Source organism: Amblyomma mixtum, chromosome 3, assembly GCF_055824585.1.
Source record: "Amblyomma mixtum isolate Tamu chromosome 3, ASM5582458v1, whole genome shotgun sequence".
In the NCBI taxonomy this organism is placed as follows: Eukaryota; Metazoa; Arthropoda; class Arachnida; order Ixodida; family Ixodidae; genus Amblyomma; species Amblyomma mixtum.
In genome coordinates, this window is record NC_143014.1 from 422,926,254 (window position 1) to 422,947,664 (window position 21,411).

The 21,411-nt window shown below is 45.1% G+C and overlaps 1 protein-coding gene across 9 annotated transcripts in view; it reads right to left on the bottom strand.

Annotated features, from left to right (window-relative positions):
• Positions 1-21,411, bottom strand: part of LOC149357903 (uncharacterized) — a 286,652-nt gene that overhangs the window by 38,185 nt on the left and 227,056 nt on the right. For all 9 annotated transcript variants that reach the window (XM_089584956.1, XM_089584958.1, XM_089584955.1 and 6 more), the window contains exons 5-7: positions 12,074-12,430; positions 4,979-5,239; positions 2,802-3,161 (exon numbers count right to left, since the gene is read on the bottom strand). In XM_089584956.1, coding sequence (XP_089441082.1) covers positions 2,802-3,161; positions 4,979-5,239; positions 12,074-12,430 — 978 coding nt within the window. The remainder of the gene's footprint in view (positions 1-2,801; positions 3,162-4,978; positions 5,240-12,073; positions 12,431-21,411) is intronic.

A 21,411-nucleotide genomic window follows, 5' to 3' on the forward strand; every position in this document is an offset into this window, starting at 1 on the left:
AAGAGCGAGCGTCCAGAGCGGCGGACGTGACTGCCAAGCGCAAGAGCGAATCACGTGACACATCACATCCCACAAGTGGCAAGGAGGAACGGCTGAACAGCAGCCGGCGCAGCGGTGGACGTGACTGCCAAGAGCGCAGCTGCGGCATAGGCGAGTCACATGGCATGACATCATAGTCACATGCATGCACCTCCCATCAGAGGTCAAATCTCAGAGCCAGATGAGGTTCAGGCTCAGCATGGGAGTAGTAGAGCTTTTCCCTCTAAAAGGTTCCACAAGCAGTTATAAAGTGGCGATTGCTTTGAAGAGCAGCAGACTTACTGTCAAACCCGCCGACTCCTTGCTGAGCCGCTGGTAATTAAGAGGGTTGTGGCTTTTGTCGGCATTAAGTCTTCACCAGAAGTGCCTGGACCACTTTGTGGCTTTGGTTTATGTGTGCCTGCCGTTTCTCACATTCTTCCATTCTCTTAAAAGCCTAGCCGTGGTGCGGGTGCACAACTGCTCTATACGTCTTTGTTTTCTTTACAACGCTTGCACGGCAGCGAAAAAAGCGTGTGTGCCACCATGTGTTTGGTGCAGACACTCTCTGACAATAAAAGCTACAACCTTCGTCTTTTTGTGCGCACGCTCAAATCCAAAACTACCAAACTGTTTGCTGCTCAGTTTGCGGTTAGTCAGCCGGGCCTCCGCACGTGAGGGCACCGTTTTATTGCCAGTTCTCTCCTTCGCCTCCCACTGCTGGTTTCGCGACTATATCATTATACGTTCATTGCTTTGAGCTGTGCACCGCCACCATGCCATCCTGCGGGGGGACTATGAAACACCGGGCGGGGCAGGAGGCAGTATGCACCTTACATTTCGAGTAATTTTTTTTCTTTTTTTTTTGGCCAATGACGGGTGCGAGATGGGGAGGGGGTCTAAGAATAGGTGGCAATGTACAGCATATATTATTGCTTACAATAAACTCTGACACATCCCCAATCGAGAACCTTAGTTTGAAATCCTCGGAACCGAAACAAATTACCAAGAAAGGCTCTTGCATGACTCCTGGCACATTCCAACTACCCCAAACAACATTGACCACACAAAAGGAAGCCTGCCCGTAGTATTTACACAGGAACTCCGCTCTGTAGCTCAGAGAAGCCAAGTCACCATTGACCGCCTCGGCACATTCTGACAACGTGACTGACAGCCTTAACTCCACCACCCCTCCCCTGCGCCTTTCGCATGATCATTTTTTTTACCTCCGGATCTCCGCCATGCATACTTAAAGACGCTAGCTACTGCCTCCAGTCATCTCTGAAGAAAGAGCCGAGAAGGCTCCAAACATTGGGTTTCAAATTAAAGTTTTTGGTTGGAGATGTATCAGAGTATTTATAATAAAGCCATCAAAGCCAACCAAACATGCAAATCTGTCAACATGTTTAGTTTTTAGTATATACAGTACGTTATGACCTTTGCAGTTTTTTTTGAGTGTCACAAATATTTGAGCGTAATTTGCACACACCCTTTTTTGAAACCTCAAAAGGGGACCCTGGTCTTGAAAAGAAAATTTTATTAATCTAGCCATAGTTATGTAATTTTCAGGGCACATGTATTTTTGTGAGCTCATTCTAGATATGTCTTTTAGTTTCATGTAGAACAATTCCTTGAGCACTTCTGCACCTTTTATGCAAGTATTTTGCGAACAGTTTTGAAGAAAATTTGCTGTCGGAAACTTGCTGAAATGTATGCCATTGGGTTCTCTTGATACCAAGGGACGGAATAAGGGTAAAATTGTCTTCCTGCCTATCATAGAACCTAAGTTATAGGGTATTGAAGTTGTCGCTTCAGAAATGAAAAGAAAAGTGTGTATTCCTGTTTCTGAAGTGGCAGCTTCAGTACCCTACAACTCAAGTTCTATGATAGCCAGGAAGTCAATTAACCCTTAGTCCATTTTACCCTTACTGCATTTCTTGGAGTCAAGAGAACCCAATGGCATACATTTCAGAAAGTTCCCCGCAAGAAATTTTTTCCGAAGCTTTTCAAATATACATGCATAAAAATTACATAAGTGCTCGAGGAATTGTTTTACATAAAATTAAATGACATATTTAGAATCGGCACACAAAAATACATTATCCCTGAAGATTTCTTTACTGTGACTTCATTAATGTTTTTTTTTCAAGACCAGTCTCCCCCCTTAATATAAAGAAAAAACACGCAAATTATGCGAGTAAATATGGTACGTGGTGATCCATGTATACTGAAATTTTATTGCAAAAGCAATACTACTTTCACTTTCAGCTCCGCGCGTGGCGAGGCCGCGGTAGCTACCATTGACCTTGAGCGGCGCGCCTAGCGGTGTGACGTCACAGCTGCAAGAGCAGGGCTCCAACTTGTGCCGTCGCGAGGCGAGGCCGCGCGTGGTGGCTGCTGCCTAACTCCTGCGCCCGCCGCGCGCGGCGCGCCTTTCAGCGCTCTTCATCACACACCGGGATAACGGTAATCTACACACGACCACTTCAGCGTTGCATTAGATTGGATTGGATTACATTGGATTTGATTGCATTGGATTGGATTGAATTGGATTTCAATGGACTGGATTGGATTGTATAACCGATGCATCACCACAAGTCTAACCACAAGCACCACCACCAGCTACACTACCAGCTGAACCATGGCGTAGCTACGGATATTGCTTTCGCAATTACCGGGCTTAACCAAGCTAAGCCACAGCCATTTTTTTTACAATCAAAAGAAAAACCATGGCACCAAAAAACACGGTGCCTGCAAGTCCTTTCCATTCGCGCTGACCATACCTGGATCTCGACGGTCCTGCACCTGGCAGTCACGTTGGGGCAGTGGGTATGGACCGCAGCGCAGCAAAAGAGGGTGCCGTGGGTGCAGCGCTGGGAGAGCCGCCCAACCACCCGCCATGCCAGGGAGTGGTCCCGGATGACCAGCTTGAGGATGAGGCCTCCGCACAGCGAGGTACCCTCCACGCAGCCACCGAGACACTTGCAGCCTAGGCTGAGGTAGCATTCCCACCGAAGCGGAGCCGCTGCCGCTGTTCTGCTGGGCTTCGCATGATATTCATTCACTACCTCCCCCATCAACACGGCTGGTATCTTTAGGTGGAGGAACAACTCCACCAAGCGCTTCTTGACGTTGATCAGCACCTGGCGGGTCGGTTCAAATTAAAGAGATTACGCTGTATTTACCAGTAGGCATTGAGATAAAATTTCCAAGAACACGGACACTACTAAAGCATTTCCTGTTGCTTCAATATTCAGTATTCAATATTGTAATAAGGGAGTAATTACTCATTGACATCCACCCAAGCGCAGCCATACGGCTACAAAGGAAACCTATGCAGCTTGCTCAGAAACTTCGTAGTTAAAGAAAAATTCGTCCTGATCCGGGGTTCGAACCCGGGACCTCCACTTCACCGGAGCAGTCGCTCTACCAATTGAGCTAACCGGGACGGCAAGCTTATGGTAGGGCGAGAGCGAATTGATGAATAACTCGAAATGGGAACTGTGTTGGTCAAAAATTTTGGCCAACACAGTTCCCACTTCAAGTTATTGATCAATTCGCTCTTGCCCTACCATAAGCTTGCTGTCCCGGTTAGCTCAATTGGTACAGCGACTGCTCCGGTGAAGCGGTGGTCCCGGGTTCGAACCCCGGATCAGGACGAATTTTTCTTTAACTGCGGAGTTTCTGAGAAAGCTGCAAAGCTTTCCTTTGTAGCCGTATGGATGCGCTCGGGTGGATGTCAATCAGTAATTACTCCCTTATCACAAATCTACTCCACCTTGGGGGATACCCCTAAATATTTGACCAGTATTCAGTATTCAACTCGCATTTAAGCTACTGCCAGTTAGTGGGGGGTACTAAAACATTCACTAACCTTGAACACATTCATTTAAAGGGGGAAGCTGGTCTTAGAAAAAAATCATTTTTGTTAATGAAGCCACAATAATGGCATCTTGAAGAATCATGTACTTTTGCATGCTGATTCCAAATATGTAATTTAATTTTATGTAAAACAAGTCCTTGCACACTTATATAATATGTTATTTAACTTTTTGCCAAAAGCTTTCAATAAAGTTTGCTGCAGGAAACTTGCTAGGACGCATGCTATTGGCTTGTCTTGACATCAGACTATACAATAAGGGCAAAATTATTATCCTGCCTATCGTAGAAGTCAAGTTGCAGGTTTCTGAATTTGCCACTTCACAAACGGGAAGAAACTGATGATTTCAAAATCCTATAACTCACTTTCTATAACAGTCAGGATGATAATTTTACCCTTATTGCACAGTTTGTTGCACAGCTAAGCACTCTTTGTTCGCTGTCATCACCTGCTTAGGGCAGTTAGTCGGTTAAGTAGGCTAATCAACTGCTTACAGGACACTGACATGAAAGCCCACATGGGCGTCACGAAAAAGTATGTTGCGGCTACTGCGACGATTGGGCGGCAGTTCCATCGCTGGCATGAACAGGCGGACCACGTACAAAAACAGCTCAAAGTACTAGCATTTGCACACTCATTACTGTAAATAAATTGTCCATGATTACAAAAACACTGAGGTACGCTTCAACTGACTTGACCATGCAAGATTGATGCACTAAATCACCGCGAAAAGTCAGTATTTCATTCCTCAAAAATCACTGATATTCGGCGCAAAAAAAAAGAAAAAAGTCCGCCAAATTTTCATAAATTAAAAAACCGAGAAGTCCAACCCCTACATACGAGAAAATGGCTCAGTTGTAACAATCTCTGACAGAGGGTGGTTCCACCCACACCGCGACTTCGTACTCTGCAGACTCAAAGCTCAAGTCATAAAGCGCGGCTTCGCACGACCAAATTCTGACAGAAGCCTCCCCATAACGAACAACGCCACAAATGTGCGGCCAAACGAGTTTGAACTAACACGAGCCTACTGCAATTGCCACCTGGCTCTGGCCAGCACCAGACCGCATGCCCCCTCACCTCTTCAGCAAGCGGCACGGACATCATGCCGACACCGAGAAGACATACGGCTTGCCGCTGACAGGGTGGGCCCCACCAACGAGGTCTGGGACGTCGACGACCTCGTGGGGCATCACCCGCACGGCCTGCTCCGTCGAAGAGAAGCACTGACCCATGCGCGCCAAGCGCTTGGCCACATTGTGGATGCCCTCGAAGCGGCCCGTCCAGTCGTTGATGGTCATCGCGCTGTTGCGCTTCTCGTCCACCGCGTACATCCACGTCCTGCATGCGACATGGATATCGATGCAGGCACTGCTTACAAAACACCATCTCCTCATACCAGAAATCATTAGAAAGCTAGATGGCTTGCAAGTGAATTTTACCAAACACTGATCAAAACCTGTTTAGATTCAAGTGGAATGGAAAAGTGTTACCACATTTAACAGAATAAGAAATATCAATACCAATGAAATGAGGATTTATAATTTTAATTTGGCATTGAAAGTCGCATAAAGAGGCTGAAGCAACACTCTGCAATGAAGCAATGGTTACTATTGCTGTATGCCACCATGTGACTGTATATCTCAGTGAAATATGGTCTTTACGTTCTCAGTGTATGTGCAGTGTTGTTTTTTTTTGTTTACTGAAATAAGCTCGTTATGCTTTGATATGGTTTAGGCTCTTTTCAATATGTCTTCCTACGCTGAAAACCTGGCACCCCTTTAACAATGTCGTTGAAGTGCTTGGCGCTGTTACAAGACGATGCCACAGCATTTTGCTTTTTTTTGGAGTTGGCAGTATCTTGCTTTGTTGCATTCGAAGCGTAACAAGGTTACATGTTACAGTGCACTCTACACAATCCTAAACTGTACAATCAATCAGTGCCTCATGTCTAAGGCCCATCGAAGGCCTCTCAAGTAGACTTGCTGGCGAAAATCCAGTCTTTATGCTGCCACCAATCACGCACACAAAATTCATTAAAACTGAGCACACAATAAGGTGACCCGACTGCCACTTGCTTCTTCACACAAGATCACCTTTTTTTTTTAATCCTGCGTTGGTGTCAACAAGGAGTCTCCTTGCAACTGATGCTTCCATGTCAGCTCAAGTCCAGGTCGGAGCTGATGGGACACTTCAGATACTCACGAGGCCTATCAGCATCCATGAATGCGATAGCTGATATGTCGATATCAGCAAAAGAGAGATACCAAGTTGCCATTTTGTGATGCTGATGACAATAGGGTGCTGCTGGTGTAGTTTCATTTTTGTACTTGATTCTAACATTCATGTCATTTTTAGATGATCTCTTTTCCGAAAAAAGGTGCGCATTAGAATCAAGCAAATACGGTAGCACTTGTGACAGGCTTATTGGCAATTAAACCACCCTTTCCACTGTTTATTTTGTCCTTCAGCTTGCCAGCATGAAATTTAGATTTGAGGTGTCGGTGTCTGCCCTCATCCTGGCTAGAAAGCTTTGGAGCAGTTGATCTGCCATGGTCATCAGCTTAGCTTTTCTTGTACACTTTGCATGGTTCAGCCCCAATGTGACCCGACCCAGACTTAACCCTTTCAGTGCCAGGTTTTTTTACTCACATCTGCACACCCCCTGCCGGGTTTTTTTCGCATGTTAGTTTCCTGGAAATTTCTTGCTAGTAACGGACTAAAATGCTCTGCAGGACATGTAGATATGTTTATTCAGGATAATCTTATAGATATTAGTTGTAATGAATCAAATCTTCCAGCACCAATCTGGCCTGTCGAATTTCCTCCACTTACGCGGATTTTTCGGTGGCAGGGGGACTTCATCGCTGTCATCACTCGACAAGGCACTTAGGTCGGCTCCTTCCTCGTTCTCATTATCATTGGACTCCGAATTCACAAGCAATTTTGAATTTCTTCGTCCGTCAAAGCGCGGACGGGTGTGGCACATAGCCTCATGGCTGCTGTGCGCAGACCAAAACGAAGTGACTCGGATGTGAAAACATGCGCGCCATCTGTTGTTTAAAATTTATCCTACAAAATCTATGAATGTACAGAGTCTCTCCATAGATGGCGCTACATGTTTGCTTAGTTTTTTTTACACAAGTATTATCGGGAGCGGCAGGGGGTGAGTTAAAAGGCCAAAACGAGTTAACTCGGGAGAGGCAGGGGGTGTGCATATGTGGTAGCCCGAGTTATCTCGGGAGTGGCAGATTAAGGGTTAAGGGGGTACACTGGTCTTGAGAAGAAAATTTTGTTAATTTAGTCATAGTTATGAGATTTTCAGGGCACATGTATTTTTGTGTGCTGATTTTAGATATGTAATTTAATTTCATGTAAAACAATTACACTGGCCAAAAATTTTGTCAAATATTTTGGCCAACACAGTTCCCACTTCAAGTTATTGATCAATTCGCTCTTGCCCTACCATAAGCTTGCCGTCCCGGTTAGCTCAATTGGTACAGCGACTGCTCCGGTGAAGCGGTGGTCCCGGGTTCGAGCCCCGGACCAGGACGAATTTTTCTTTAACTGCGGAGTTTCTGAGAAAGCTACAAAGCTTTCCTTTGTAGCCGTATGGCTGCGCTCATGTTGATGTCAATCAGTAATTACTCCCTTATCACAAATCTATTCCACCTTGGGGAAAACCCCTAAATATTTGACCAGTATTCAGTATTCAACTCGCATTTAAGCTACTGCTAGTTAGTGGGGGGTACTAAAACATTCACTAACCTTGAACACATTCATTTAAAGGGGGAAGCTGGTCTTAGAAAAAAATCATTTTTGTTAATGAAGCCACAATAATGGCATCTTGAAGAATCATGTACTTTTGCATGCTGATTCCAAATATGTAATTTAATTTTATGTAAAACAAGTCCTTGCGCACTTATATAATATGTTATTTAACTTTTTGCCAAGTGCTTTGAATAAAGTTTGCTGCAGGAAACTTGCTAGGACGCATGCCATTGGCTTGTCTTGACATCAGACTATACAATAAGGGCAAAATTATTATCCTGCCTATCGTATAAGTCAAGTTGCAGGGTTCTGAATTTGCCACTTCACAAACGGGAAGAAACTGATGATTTCAAAATCCTATAACTCACTTTCTATAACAGTCAGGATGATAATTTTACCCTTATTGCACAGTTTGACGTTAAGAGAAACCAATGGCATGCAATCTAACAAGTTCCCTGCAGCAGAATTTCTTTGAAGCTATCAGCAAAAGTTACCTAACATACTGCATAAGTGCACAAGGACTTGTTGTAGATAAAATTAAATTACATATTTTCAATCAGCATGCAAAAATGCATGTTCCCTTAAGATTTTATGTTTGTGACTTCCTTAATAAAAATTTATTTCAAAGACCCTCTTCCCCCCTTAATGCAAAAATATCTCCGAAATACATATCTTTAATTCACCGTCCCGACATCCAGGTGCAACTTTCTTTCGTCGTTCCAGAGTCATTAAAGCACATAATCATTGTATCGCCTTAGTGTCACTTTCAAAACAGAAATCAAGAATAATATAACAAATCTTAACAATTTAGCAGAACTAAACAAAAAAGAATCGGTGTATCCAACAAACATGGCGAAGAATGGACAGTGCCGACACCCCGACTAAATCTTGTTAAAGAATGCTCTCAATACACTCTTCCATCTCTTCTAAATAGGTATATCTACATTAATTTCGATTTGTTTTCCTGTTCACACCGAGAACTTCATAATTTGTTTTTTAATAACGTGGTTTAAGTTTCCTTATGTGTACATATTACTGTTTTGTGCATTCTTTGGTGTTTCCTTGATGTGCTTGTTTTTAAAATTGTATAAACTCTCATGCTGCCTCCCTGCCAATCATTAGGATCGCGGACTCGTCAAACTGCTTAAGGGCAGCAATTTCTATGATTACTCCATCTGTATTGTTAGATGGGAAACAAACTTTGAAACTTATTCAGCGAGCATTTTCACCGTGAATAATGCAGATTGGTTACCTTGTATTTAGTGTGGCTAGTCACTGTTAATGTGTACGGTTCTACTGGTGTTTCCTTTTCGCATGACGTGATCAGACTGTTTGCTCAGGACGGCCCCGATGGAGTTCGCACTCCTGGGTGTTCTCCTTCCATGAATGGCAGCTTAGCAGTTGACTTGTTCCCTTCCGAAGTTTTTGGTCTTAAATTGAACTCCATCACCGAAGAGTATAAAATTCTTAACATCTACAGGCCTAAAAACACCTAGCCCCCCCCCTGTAAGAGGCTCTAGGTAATATTGTTCATTGACCATGCTGCTGCTTCTGTATACACCCTTTCCACCATAACTTTATCCTCCATTGCAATATACAGTGAATGTGTTTTCTGTTGTACACACTAAATTGTTTGATCATTACTCATTATTATCAGTTGCCCACAAACAGCAAAAGGCTCAACACAATGGTACCTGCAATGAAGAATACAGGAAATGACAAATAGACAAATAGGGGGCCACAAATAACGAAGGAAAGCCAAAACAGCATTAGAAGCCTTAAGATATATGCTGCAGCAAGCCCCTTCATTCACTCAAGTCCACATAGTACCTAGAAATGTTGATTAGGCCTAAGGTTTTTCACATTGGACTATAAACACCAATAGCTACAATGTGTATGTCACCAGTTGTACCTCAAAAGGTTTTTGTGAATATCTCCAGACATGGCACGTCAAAACTCAAAAAACAAAATGCCATCAGCGAGTGGTTTGCCAGGCCTGCAGGTGACGCAGCAAACCACCACCTTCATCATCATCATCAGCCTGACTATGCCCACTGCAGGGCAAAGGCCTCTCCCATGTCTCTCCAATTAACCCTGTCCTTTTCTAGTAGCGGCCACCATATCCCTGCAAACTTCTTAATCTCATCCGCCCACCTAACTTTCTGCCGCCCCCTGCTACGCTTGCCTTCCCTTCGAATCCACTCCGTCACCCTTAAGGACCACCAGTCATCTTGCCTTCGCATTACATGCCCTGCCCAAGCCCATTTCTTCCTCTTGATTTCAACTTGGATGTCATTAATCCGCGTTTGTTCTCTCACCCACTCCGCCCACTTCCGATCTCTTAACGTTACACCTACTATCATTTATCTTTCCGTAGCTCGCTGCGTTGTCCTTAGCTTGAGCTGAACCCTTCTCGTTAGCCTCCACGGTTCTGCCCCATAGGTGAGTACCGGTAAGATACCAGCAAGAAACCGGTAAGATAAGGCAGCAAACCATACCATGGAACAACAAGCAAGTCTGTGATAGTCGGCCTCGATGTGCACTCCAAGCATCCTCTTTCTACTGCTCTGTGCATTGAGCAATTCCTATACCAGCTTTGCATAACCTGACAACAGAGTCCATTACCCAGGCAACTGGGCAGGTCCAAAGAGGGGGATGTGTGGAAAAAAAGCAAGAGCCTCTGGCCTCTCCCCCCCCCCCCCCCCCAGGTTGGCAGCAAGCATTGTTCAAGCTGTCACTTAGAAAGCAGTTGTGACCACATAATCTAATTACAGAATGTTGTTTCTTGCTCTTCCATATCCACCGACAACATGCAGAATGTTTGTCTGGGTGCGTTCTTGTGCTTTTTCCTGTTTGCGTGCTGTCCACAATTTCATCAGCTAGATGCACCCACTTCAGCGATGAAGCGTCTAATCGAAGCACACACTTAGAGTCAAAAAAGCAGGCCGTTTAAGTGTTTCGTTGAAAGAGAGGCATTATTGAGCCAGAAGAGCAATGAAGCTCAATTCCTGGTTATGGTGCTCGGCTACTGACCCGAAAGACGTGGGTTCGATCCCGGCCGCGGCGGTCGAATTTCTTTGGAGGAGAAATTCTAGAGGCCCGTGTACTGTGCGATGTCAGTGCACGTTAAAGAACCCCGGGTGGTCGAAATTTCCGGAGCCCTTCACTACGGCGTCTCTCATAGCCTGAGTCGCTTTGGGACGTTAAACCCCATAAACCAACCGACCAACCTAACTGCGGGAAAAGGGGTACTGCTTTTATTACAAGTTAACAGCTCAGTCAGCATGGTAAAATTTGCACTGCAAAGTAAAGATAAGACTTATTTTTAAAATGTACGACCAGCACAATGAAAATTTCTGTACTTTGCTTACTTATTTCCACAAGGTTTTAACTATAAATTTTTCTCTGTTCTTGGGGCTTTGAGTTAACAAAAAGCAGCAGACAGCTTAGCATGGCTAAGAGCGGAATAATGTGCAGTAACACTCTTTATAGTGGGCACTTAAGGTCCTAGCGTGCCAAAGGCACTTGGCCTAAAAAACTACCAAAAGGCCTTTGGCCTAAAGCTGGACAAAGGCCTTTAGCCAGAATGGCCTTTGATGGAGAGACCTATACCACAAAGGTATTTACCCTGAAAGCATTTACCTTGAAGACCTTCACGGAAGTCAATAGTACTATTGCACTGAAAGGTTTAGTGTACACTCTAGCTTACATCATGTAGAACTTTCCCTGCATAAAGAATGAGAAACGAAAAGCTACTTTGTAGCACTAGGCTCTATCACCAAGATATTTATTAACAATGATCGCTTGTTAATTAAAAGATGTCCAATTTGCAATAAAAGCAGCATCTACATTTTGCATATTTGCGAAGTCCTACCTTGGTTCTTTAAAATGCCACAGACATAATGCAACATCGGCAGACCAGAGAGACTGTGGATAGGACACGAAAAACTCATCCTGTCACGGACACAGCGGGCATGCTGCAACATGGTTTGCACACAACGCTGCAAGCTGAAATCCTGTCATCGGATGGTTTTCTATTATTTATTACTAATAAACAAAGGCAATTCTGCAAACATGTCTGCGGAAGACTACCTAACTGTGCATAAGTGGTAGGTAATTTCTACTGTGCCCGTTGCCCTTGTTTACAGTTATGTAACAGCTATATCTAATGAGAGCAGGCATAGAAGATAAGTATAGTATTCTAATATATGTAGACTTGGAGTTACTTGTTCCTTGGATATTTTGTACATTGCATGCATTCTGTCATCTGCAATAACGTACTGCATTGAGTTGAATCTGTTACTAGCCTGCTAGCTAACCACACGACCAGTGCTCATGCATGTTTTCTCCTGTCCAAAAATAATAAAAAGAAAAGACCGCACATGCCCTGGAGAATCCACGCACCTTGAGGATGTTGGCGTATGGCACCGCAAATCGGTACTCCGCAACTCGCTGTGGACAGGCACTGTGGTGGTTGAGGTGGAGGCCAACATGTAGGGACCGCTGGTCGTGTTGGAAGGTTGCACCTATGTGGTAGTTGCGGTGGTCTTTCACCTTCCGCCTTGAAAAGAGCTGGTGCTCGACAAATGTCTCCAGTCCCGCCAGCGTGCCGAACGAGACGGAGAACAAGGCGACATCTCGGTCGACCGGGTGGGTGGCCAGTGGAAAGGCCTCAACGGGGCTGGGCATCAACCACTGGAAAAGCCCCCCACCGTCCTGCTCCATACTTTCCCTGCCTGCTTTACACCATGCCTGGCCCACCTGTGCGGCAATGTGGAAACAACCATGACCATCACATGCCAGATTATGTAACATCACACGACAGGGATTGTGCAAAATCACACGACAGATATTGCGCAACATCACACCTCCTAGATTGCTTGCAGTTGGCCAAGCATAATGAATGTTGCGCATGCCGTGCTTTGGCTGCCACCCTAGGTTCTAGCGTGTGTGTGATTAGTGTGGTTAATCTGTGACAGTATGATTAGTAAAACAATAGTGGTTGAAGGAACGGTGGGAGAGGATTAAGGCATGCTTATGTGCCTGGGGAAACCAAAAAACACTCCAAGTAACCCAGGGTTTCTTAGGGACATCACACGACAGATATTGTGCAACGTCACACCTCGAAGCTTGTGCAACGTCACACCTCCAAGCTTGTGAAACTTGCCAAAACTAAGTGCGTAATCATCGCTGCAAGCCCATGGACCATCTGCCATCCTTCCCGTTTTACCCCACCGCGGTGGCTCAGTGGTTACGGCGCTCGGCTGCTGACCCGAAAGACGCGGGTTCAATCCCGGTCGCGGCGGCTGAATTTCGATGGAGGCGAAATTCTAGAGGCCCGTCTACTGGGCGATGTCAGTGCACGTTAAAGAACCCCAGGTGGTCGAAATTTCCGGAGCCCCACGTGATCGTGCCAGGAACATGAGCACATATAGGCATGTTCAGTATACGTGGGTATTCAAACTGGGTTCCTAAGAAACCCTGGTTTACTCTGAGTGCTTTTTTAGTTTTTAGTTTTTCCAAGCACGTAAGCATGCCTTAATCCTCTCCCACAGTTCCTTCAACCACTTTATTTTTTTACTAATCATACTGCCACAGATTAACCACACTAATAACACACACGCTAGAACCTAGGGTGGCAGCCAAAGCACAGCATGTACAACATTCATTATGCTTGGCCAACTGCAAGCAATCATGCACACAGTCTCTTAATGCAGTTCCATTTTTTTCCTTGACAATGAGATTTACAAGAGCACACTCCTCCCACACAAACAACCCATTATATATTTTTTTTGGGGGGGGGGGGGGAATATACACCAAGCATGCTATCTTTTTGTGCAAGAAAGCTGTTCAACGGTAGCATTTCATGGCATGTTGCAATGGAAGTAACCCTGATGCAATGACAGTCATGAGGGATGGCAAGAAACTGGCCTACATATTGAAAGGGGCTTAGAGCTCCACTGCAAGATATGCAGTGTTCTGTGCATGCACATTCGTTGCCCGCAGAGTCGCTGCGTATGTTAGCTCACTGCGTACACCCAACTCAAAGTGTCTATTATCACTGGCACCCACCCAAGCGCAGCCGTACTGCTACAAAGGAGATGTATACAACTTCCACAGAGACTTCGTAGGTCCAGGATGAACTTTTCTTTAACTAAGCAGTTTCTTCGGAAGCTTTACAGCTTTCCTCTGTACCTACTGAGACTGGGGAGCGCTAGGTTCAAGACAAGGGAACAACACACACAAAGGAACAACACAAGACACGAGCGATTGTTTTTAGCTGGTCAGATCTAAAATTCATGACTTGCGAGGATAGCTTGTATCTTGCATGGTTTTCGATTGCTCGGCTATCTTGGCTGGTTTTAACACTTTTATGTTTGTGTGTCCCATGACAAGATGTGTATAAATTTATGCCATGTCGAAAATAAACTCAGTTGTAAGTAAAAAAAATTGCGCTCGTGTCTCGTGTTGTTCCTTTGTGTGTGTTGTTCCCTTGTATAGAACCTAGCACTCCCCAGTCTCAGTATGCACGACCAGCTAGTGCCCTACAAAGCTTTATTGACCTCTGTACCTGTATGGTTGGGCTTGTGTGGATGCCAATGAGTAATTACTCCCCTTATACTAATTTTTCTGCCCCTCCTGTCCAAGACCTTGTACAACACCAGTAGCAAGTAATAAATGAATGAAAATAAAATAAGCCATATGTGCAGGCCAATTCGGAACCATGCCCCTACCTGCTGGTACTTGTAAGACAGGTTGAACCACAGAGTGGCTGACCACTCAATCGTGCAGTCCACCTGGTATATGGCCTCTTCATAGAGGTTCTTGACGGGTTTCCTGTACACTTTGCTGAGCACAAACGACGCATTGGAGACCAGGACAGGCGCCTGCTTTGCAAAGAAGGCTCGGTAGGCAGCGAGCCGCCAGTCATGACTGTGCTCATTCTCCACGATCAGCCACGACAGCTGGAACTTCAGCTGGGAACGCATTCTGCACACGCAACAACAAATCACATGGGGCAGACCTCAGTGTAAAGAGCAACATGAAACTTGTTATTAAAACGCCTGAAGGGCCGTTGCAGCAAGATTGAAGTTTGCCTGTATCGACAGATTACCACACTATAAAACGTTTACCTGTCATTGTACAGGGTCAATCACACTTAGAGGGAGCACGGCTCCTCGTGTGCGCAGCCACGTGGAGCCGTGTTCCCTCTAAGTGTGATTGACCCTGTATATACGAGATAGGGGGGCGACGAGATTCTGGCATTGTGAAAATTTATTGTCGCATTGTGTGCACGATCGTTAGGGTGCATTATAAACATGCCCAATGTATTTGCCCTTACAAGGGCTCATCTATCACCATTTTCTGTCTGCACTGCAAAGGACTGGACTGACTTGCCCAATGCCGTCGTACTTCATTCGAGACTTATCACTCAGATCATCCATCGAATCAACCATGTGCCCAGAACTCCAGTCTCATGTAATACCCCTTTAATGGGGCCTTTGAGGATGTAATACTAGAATAAGTAAGTGTGCTGGCTGTTTCCAAACAGAAGGACTCACATCCAGACATATTTTGAGAGATATTTTGTACATATATTATGTAGATATTAAAAACACTTATTTTAAAACACGTGTAAGCAAGTGCTTGCACACTTGCCACTTACGCATGCACAGGTGGTTCCTTGTCGAACCAGACGGCGCCTGCCTCTCCCACGAGCGTTCGATTTCACCCACTAGCACACGGATTTTCGCCTCTCCCCAGAGGGCGCTACATCTTTCGAAAACGGCGGATTTCTTTCCCAAAGGCAAGCACTCGTAAACGTTTCATGCAAGAAGTGACACATAGCAACTTCGAATATGCGGAAAAAAAAATCCTTCGCTTTTATGAAAAAGGCAAAAATGCGCAGCGACACCGGCTGGTCTGTACTGCTTTTCCGCAACTGCATTCCCCGCCTGTAATCATATGGGCGATATGGGCCGTGAGACTCATCTGAAACACTCGGGTGAGCCCCAATAAAAGGCCGTAACTTATAACGGAATACACCCTAAAAACTGCAAATCAGCCCCAGATTTGCCATGCCTCTAAACAAGATCGAACGTCCGCCAGTTCGTACAATCGAACTAAAAATATCGATGTCGCTAACCTAACCAGCGCTCACGCAAAGACGCAGTTTGACAGAAGAGCAGACGACGAACAGCTCTGAAAATGCATGCGATCGGGCTGCACGGGTCCTCACTACTACAGCAGCAACAGTTAAGAACATCCTCGAAGTAGCCAGAACTGAGCCACGTCAGTTACATGTGAACGCTTGAAAGCTGTATCAAATGAATGAACACAGCTGTCATCAGTAGCGCGACCGGTGCGTCATGACAAAGCATGCTGTGCCGACTGCATCGGGTAAGCATAAAAATCGGGAGGCCCGAAACGTTCGGCAGCTAGGCGGCAGCAGAACGAACGCGACGGTGTGTGCGAATATGTGTCACCCTGTAACCGTCATCAAGGAAAGCATTGCAAGACCGCGCGCAACGAGACGATTAACAAGCTAACAATTCATTACAGTCTGCTTATTATGCGAGAAATAAACCCGCCGTGCCTTACCTTTAGAGTTCACCACGGCATGGCACCCACTGCTGTCGCCGTCTTTGTGGCAGATGGAACACGAGCACGCGCAGCCACGATAGCGCGTTCCACGACTACCGCGGTGCACGCGCCGGCGGCCACTGATTGATGCAACCGTTTGCTGCTCTACGCAGAGCCACCAAGAATATTACAGTTAAGATACCCATAGGGTTCATGCATAAAAAAACGGTGGTTCAAGTTGGCCAAAATTTAGGTTTACGGATTGCAGCGCCACTACCAATTGCGCAAACTGTGTTTCAGTTTCAAAGTTATAAATTATTAGTAAACAAACAACCTTCTGGCAAAAAAAATTAATGAAACAGATCCTTAAAAGGTAAATCAGGAAGTACAAGAAGAAAAAGAAGAAAAAAAGCTGGTTTCAAAACGTCATAACGTTATCAAGTAACAGCTTTTATTTTTCACTTCTAGATAGCGCTGCCATCCGTAAGCACTAGTGACTGTAGTTTTGGGAGAACCGCAATATGGATTAAGACAAGGACAGATGGACAGCTTGATTTTTACACAGTGCATCGAAATAGCTGCGAGAACGACCGCTGTGGATGGCATTATTAGACATCGAAGGGGCTTGTGACAATGTAAAGCTCACCCTGTTATTGCAAACAGGGTGTGAGCTGTGACACAATGTGTTTATTACAAGAAGTTACAAGGAAAACAACATGTGCCCCTGTGCCCCTTGGTTTCTGTGGCTGTTGGCTTCTCTCATATTTATAACGAGCCCCTCATTCCCCTTCCCTTGTTTGCTTAATTGCTTAGCGAGGGCCTCGGTTCTGGCAGCCTTGACGCCATAGGAAGCATAAGAGAGTTCTCACACAGCTTCCACCCTCGCCGTTCGATGGCGTTCTATGTCACACCAGCGGTAACTATACTCAGGACGTACTACGTCCGCCGCTTACGAACGTTGGTGGCGCTTATGAACACTCTCAAGGTTAGGTTATTTGTAAACATAAATACCCCCGAAAGCAGAAGATTTGACAGCCGTCGCCGTAGCTCAGTAATAAAGAAAAAAAAGTCGCCGTAGCTCAGAGGTAGAGCACCGGGCGCGTAATTCGGAGGTCGTGGGTTCGGATCCCACCGGCGGCATGTGGTTGTTTTTTCTTCTGCTTTTCTAATTACCTTTAAGCGATAACATATTCAGTAATATTCTAAATTGATCAACATCTCAAAATAAATAAACAAATTAAAAAAAGCCCCTGTGCCCCTTGGTTTCTGTGGCTATTGGCTTCTCTCATAGCTTTGAACAGGCAGGATATTCAAGGTGCAGGAATAGTCGATTGAATAGGGACTTATACTAGGATATATATGTCCTTTATCGCCACTCCTATTTACGCTCTACATCAGAGAGACTGCATGAACGCAAGATCGAAACGAGCGGGTTAGGGTTTACTGTGTCGTGGCGGCGAAGGGGCCAACTGGAGACAAGTTGCACGATATCCTATGACATCGTTCTTCTAGCGGACGGCGCGAGAGGCCTTCAAGATAGGAAGACCCTTGCGTAAATGAGGCGGAGGCCGTCATCGTAAAAGGTGAGCCCAGTTTCTAACTTTTTTTTAAATTGGTATAGGGGTTTGAAATATCGAGCGCCAGATTTTACGCATTTCAAAGCACGCTGAGTTGGTTTACCCGCATTGAGAATGCATAAAACTGTCGGTCACTTTTTTATGCATCAAACACGGACACCGTTTGTGTATTTTATGATGTAGAAAAAGTTTCTGTGAATTCGGCGACGATACGACGCGCAGCGACGCGTTTATGAATATGCGAAGCGGACAAGGCAATTCACCGAGCTTGCAAGTGTTATGTTCAGTATTTCATTAACGATGACGAAAATTTAAAAGCTAAGGTTATCTTTTTTTATTGACGGCCTTCATTTTCGCGGTACAGACTTACGCCCCAAAATCAAAATTATAAAAGCTGACTAGTTGACTATAAGTAATCATTTTTCAGACTATTGAGCTCTATTACGTACATAATGCCCGTCTTCCTGTACGGTCCACCTTCACGGACCACACCGACATATCTCTCGCACTTTGTAAAATAAAAATATGTAAACGTTAAAAAAATCCATCCAATACATCTCTAAGTGCTGTTTAAATTGAAAATTGAAAAACCACTCGGTTTTTTGCTGCTCTAAAGCTCCTGATAATCATATAGCATAGGTATATACCTCTCCCCAAAGTAACACAATTACCACACAGAAATTGCGCAGGAAATTTTATTGGGGTCCATTTAAGGTGGCTGTCCCACTCTGGCGGTGAGCGGGAACCATTTTTGGTGATATTTGTACGTCGACTGTACCTCGCTCGTTCGCTTCATAAATATGGTTCAGATATCTCCGAAAAGCTAGTTTTCTCTGCTTTCAAAAGATGCATTTGGTTTAACGGTAGCTGCAAATTTGTTTCAACTGTAAAAGAAAACGCAAAGATGAAAACTGGCAGTTGAGCTCATGTCTCAGGAAATGCAAAATTGTGAAAAACCTCTTGCACCTAGAGAAACATCTTTCGAGATACTTTGAGATGTGATGCTAGTGCGCATATTTAAGCATTTAGAAGTACGTGTATAGATTAGTTTATTAGCCACGCTTGTTTGAAAAGCAAAGAAAACAGAACAATGTAATCTGCAATAACTTTTGGGGTATGCATTGCACTGCGGCGACTTGTTGTACAGTTTGAGATTGTCCAATCGCTCATCCATTCTGAAAATTGCATCTATCTGCCCTGTTTAGTTTAAAAGTTATTCCTGATCAAAGTTAGCGTTTTTTCGAAATAGTTAAAAACGGAATGCAATACTGTTCAGTTAACCAGCACTTTATAATTCTGAGATCTTGCGTGAAGAAACTTAGTACTGCGCTCTACGCGGCTAAGCATCGCCTTTACTCTACGATTTTTAGGGAACGTGCACTGTCTAGTTGAAAAAATGTCGATTTTAGCTACCTTTTTCGTTGTGCTTATGAAGGGCACAAGCTCTCGGAACGTTCCGCAGCTTCTTTTTTTCAGGTAAATATACTCTTAAAATATCGGGCTCTTATTCTTTTACTCAACTTGTAAAAATTATCGACTACAAAGTCCACAAATTACAAACAATAATAGCAATAACGCAACCACACGCGATAAATGTAGTAGGTAGCGCCATCTACATTACCGCACATGCACTAAATGGTCACAGTTCAGAAAAATGGCAAGTGTGGCGCTGCCAAACACCTAAAATCAGGAGGTGTTCACGAGAGGGAATCATTTCTCTACGATATTTGCACGTTCCCTTCCATTTTGCCCTCTGTAGCTTCCGAGCAGATTTACACCATATTGCTTTGCTGGATTGCTTTTTGCGAAAGCAAGACTACGCGAGTCGCCTAGCCATTTCGCAGAGCTGAGGAAAGGAGGTACTGCGCATGCGCGAGGAGCAGTGACGTCACACGGCACACAGCTGGCCCGCCGCCGTCGTCGCTGCGGCGGTGACTCTGAGGTGCCGCCGCCGCGCTCGCCAGTTGCGCATGCGCAGTAGCGGCGCATAGCTAGCGTGCCAGGGCCGCCGCCGCTGCCGCGCGCTCTCCATCGCCTCTCCCTGACGCTACGAAAAGCATTCTAGGCGAGGTCTTATTTTTCCAGGAGAGCTTTGTTCGTTGTTCCGGCTAGCGCTGTGGAGGGGAAGTTGGAGAGCGCTCGATTCGCCTGCACTCGCTGTACCAATTCGGCAAAGCTGTGCGGCGGTGCCCCTGAGTGTGTAGCGCTGGTAGCGCTAGTTCCGGCAGTTTGAGCCACGGTGTAAGAGTATGCTATGTCTTTCACCGTGGTTTGAGCGCAGTTTGGCACTGTCTGCTTCCAAAACGGATGGTCGAGTGCAGGCTTAGTCGTCTGCTAGTCCTGGTGACGCCAGTGAATTGCAGCCAGCTGTTTCTGTTTACACCCCACATCAGCGGCTGCCAACATCTCGTATCTCGTGAAGAAACGTGCAAAGAGCACATCACAATAAAATGTTGCCATGAACCAGCCTCGATGCGTGCATGTGCACCTCGTGACAGCTGGCGCGAAACGCCGCGACTGAACTGTGTCGACGTGCATCATGCTGCATGCACGTCTTTGTATTTTACAGTGCACTACTTTCAAACGAATGCCGTGGTTCAGAGCGCACCGTGTTTCACCGCTGAAATGAAGCCATGTGAGCTGGAGTGCCACGGGAACCAGTTCATGTGGTGCAGGCGAATCGAACGGATCTATAAGTCGGGTACAACCAGTGTTGTAGGCGTTATCGAAAAAAAGTAACTAAATACGTTACTCGTTACGATAAAAAAAAGCGCGTTACCGCCTACGTTACCTACAAAAAAAAAGATGACGCGTTACCGTTACCATTGCCGAAAGAAAGGATCGCACGTTACTTTGCCACTACTCCATGGCCATAATTACACTGCGGCTTCGCTGTAAGAACTGAAAATAACAATTTTATCAAGCTCATTTTTCACATAATTCCGACCTCACAAAGAAAACATAGCTGAACTCAACAAATTTACTGTAATTCTGGTGTGCTCCTGCTTACGAAATTACGCGGAAATTGTGTAGCAATAAAGGAATGCTTAGTTCCGGGAAAAAAATGTATTTGCGCACATGAACATTTTTTGTCACTTGAACCTGCATAATTATCACAAAAATGTGAGTGTTTATGTCAAGGTGTTCAAGGTCAGCCTCGCTCGCTTAGGAACTCAATAAACAGAAACGTAGCCGCAGTTGCAGATAGAAACGAGCAAATTTTATTTTGAAAACAATGTTGATAAATAACGACAACTTTCTAATAGTTACAACTAGATGTTACTGCAGCTGCACTGCAAAGCTGTCATCCGACAGCTTGCCTCGCTTCCTAGTGGGGTTGTTAGTGGGGGAGTGGGTTGTTCCTTGTTCTGGATAGGGGAGAAAGGGGGGGGGGAGGGGTTGTATGACTATGAAGGGAGAAAGTTGGAGTGACAGTGTTGTTGAGCAGAAAGTTTTTAGAAAGTTTAGTATGAGGTAGCTCACTACTGCCAGCACAGGAACAAAGGCCCATTTCCTTATTTTTTCGGATACTTCAGTGCAAAAGCCTATTGACTGCAGTCCCCTTTTCTGTGCTGTACCATT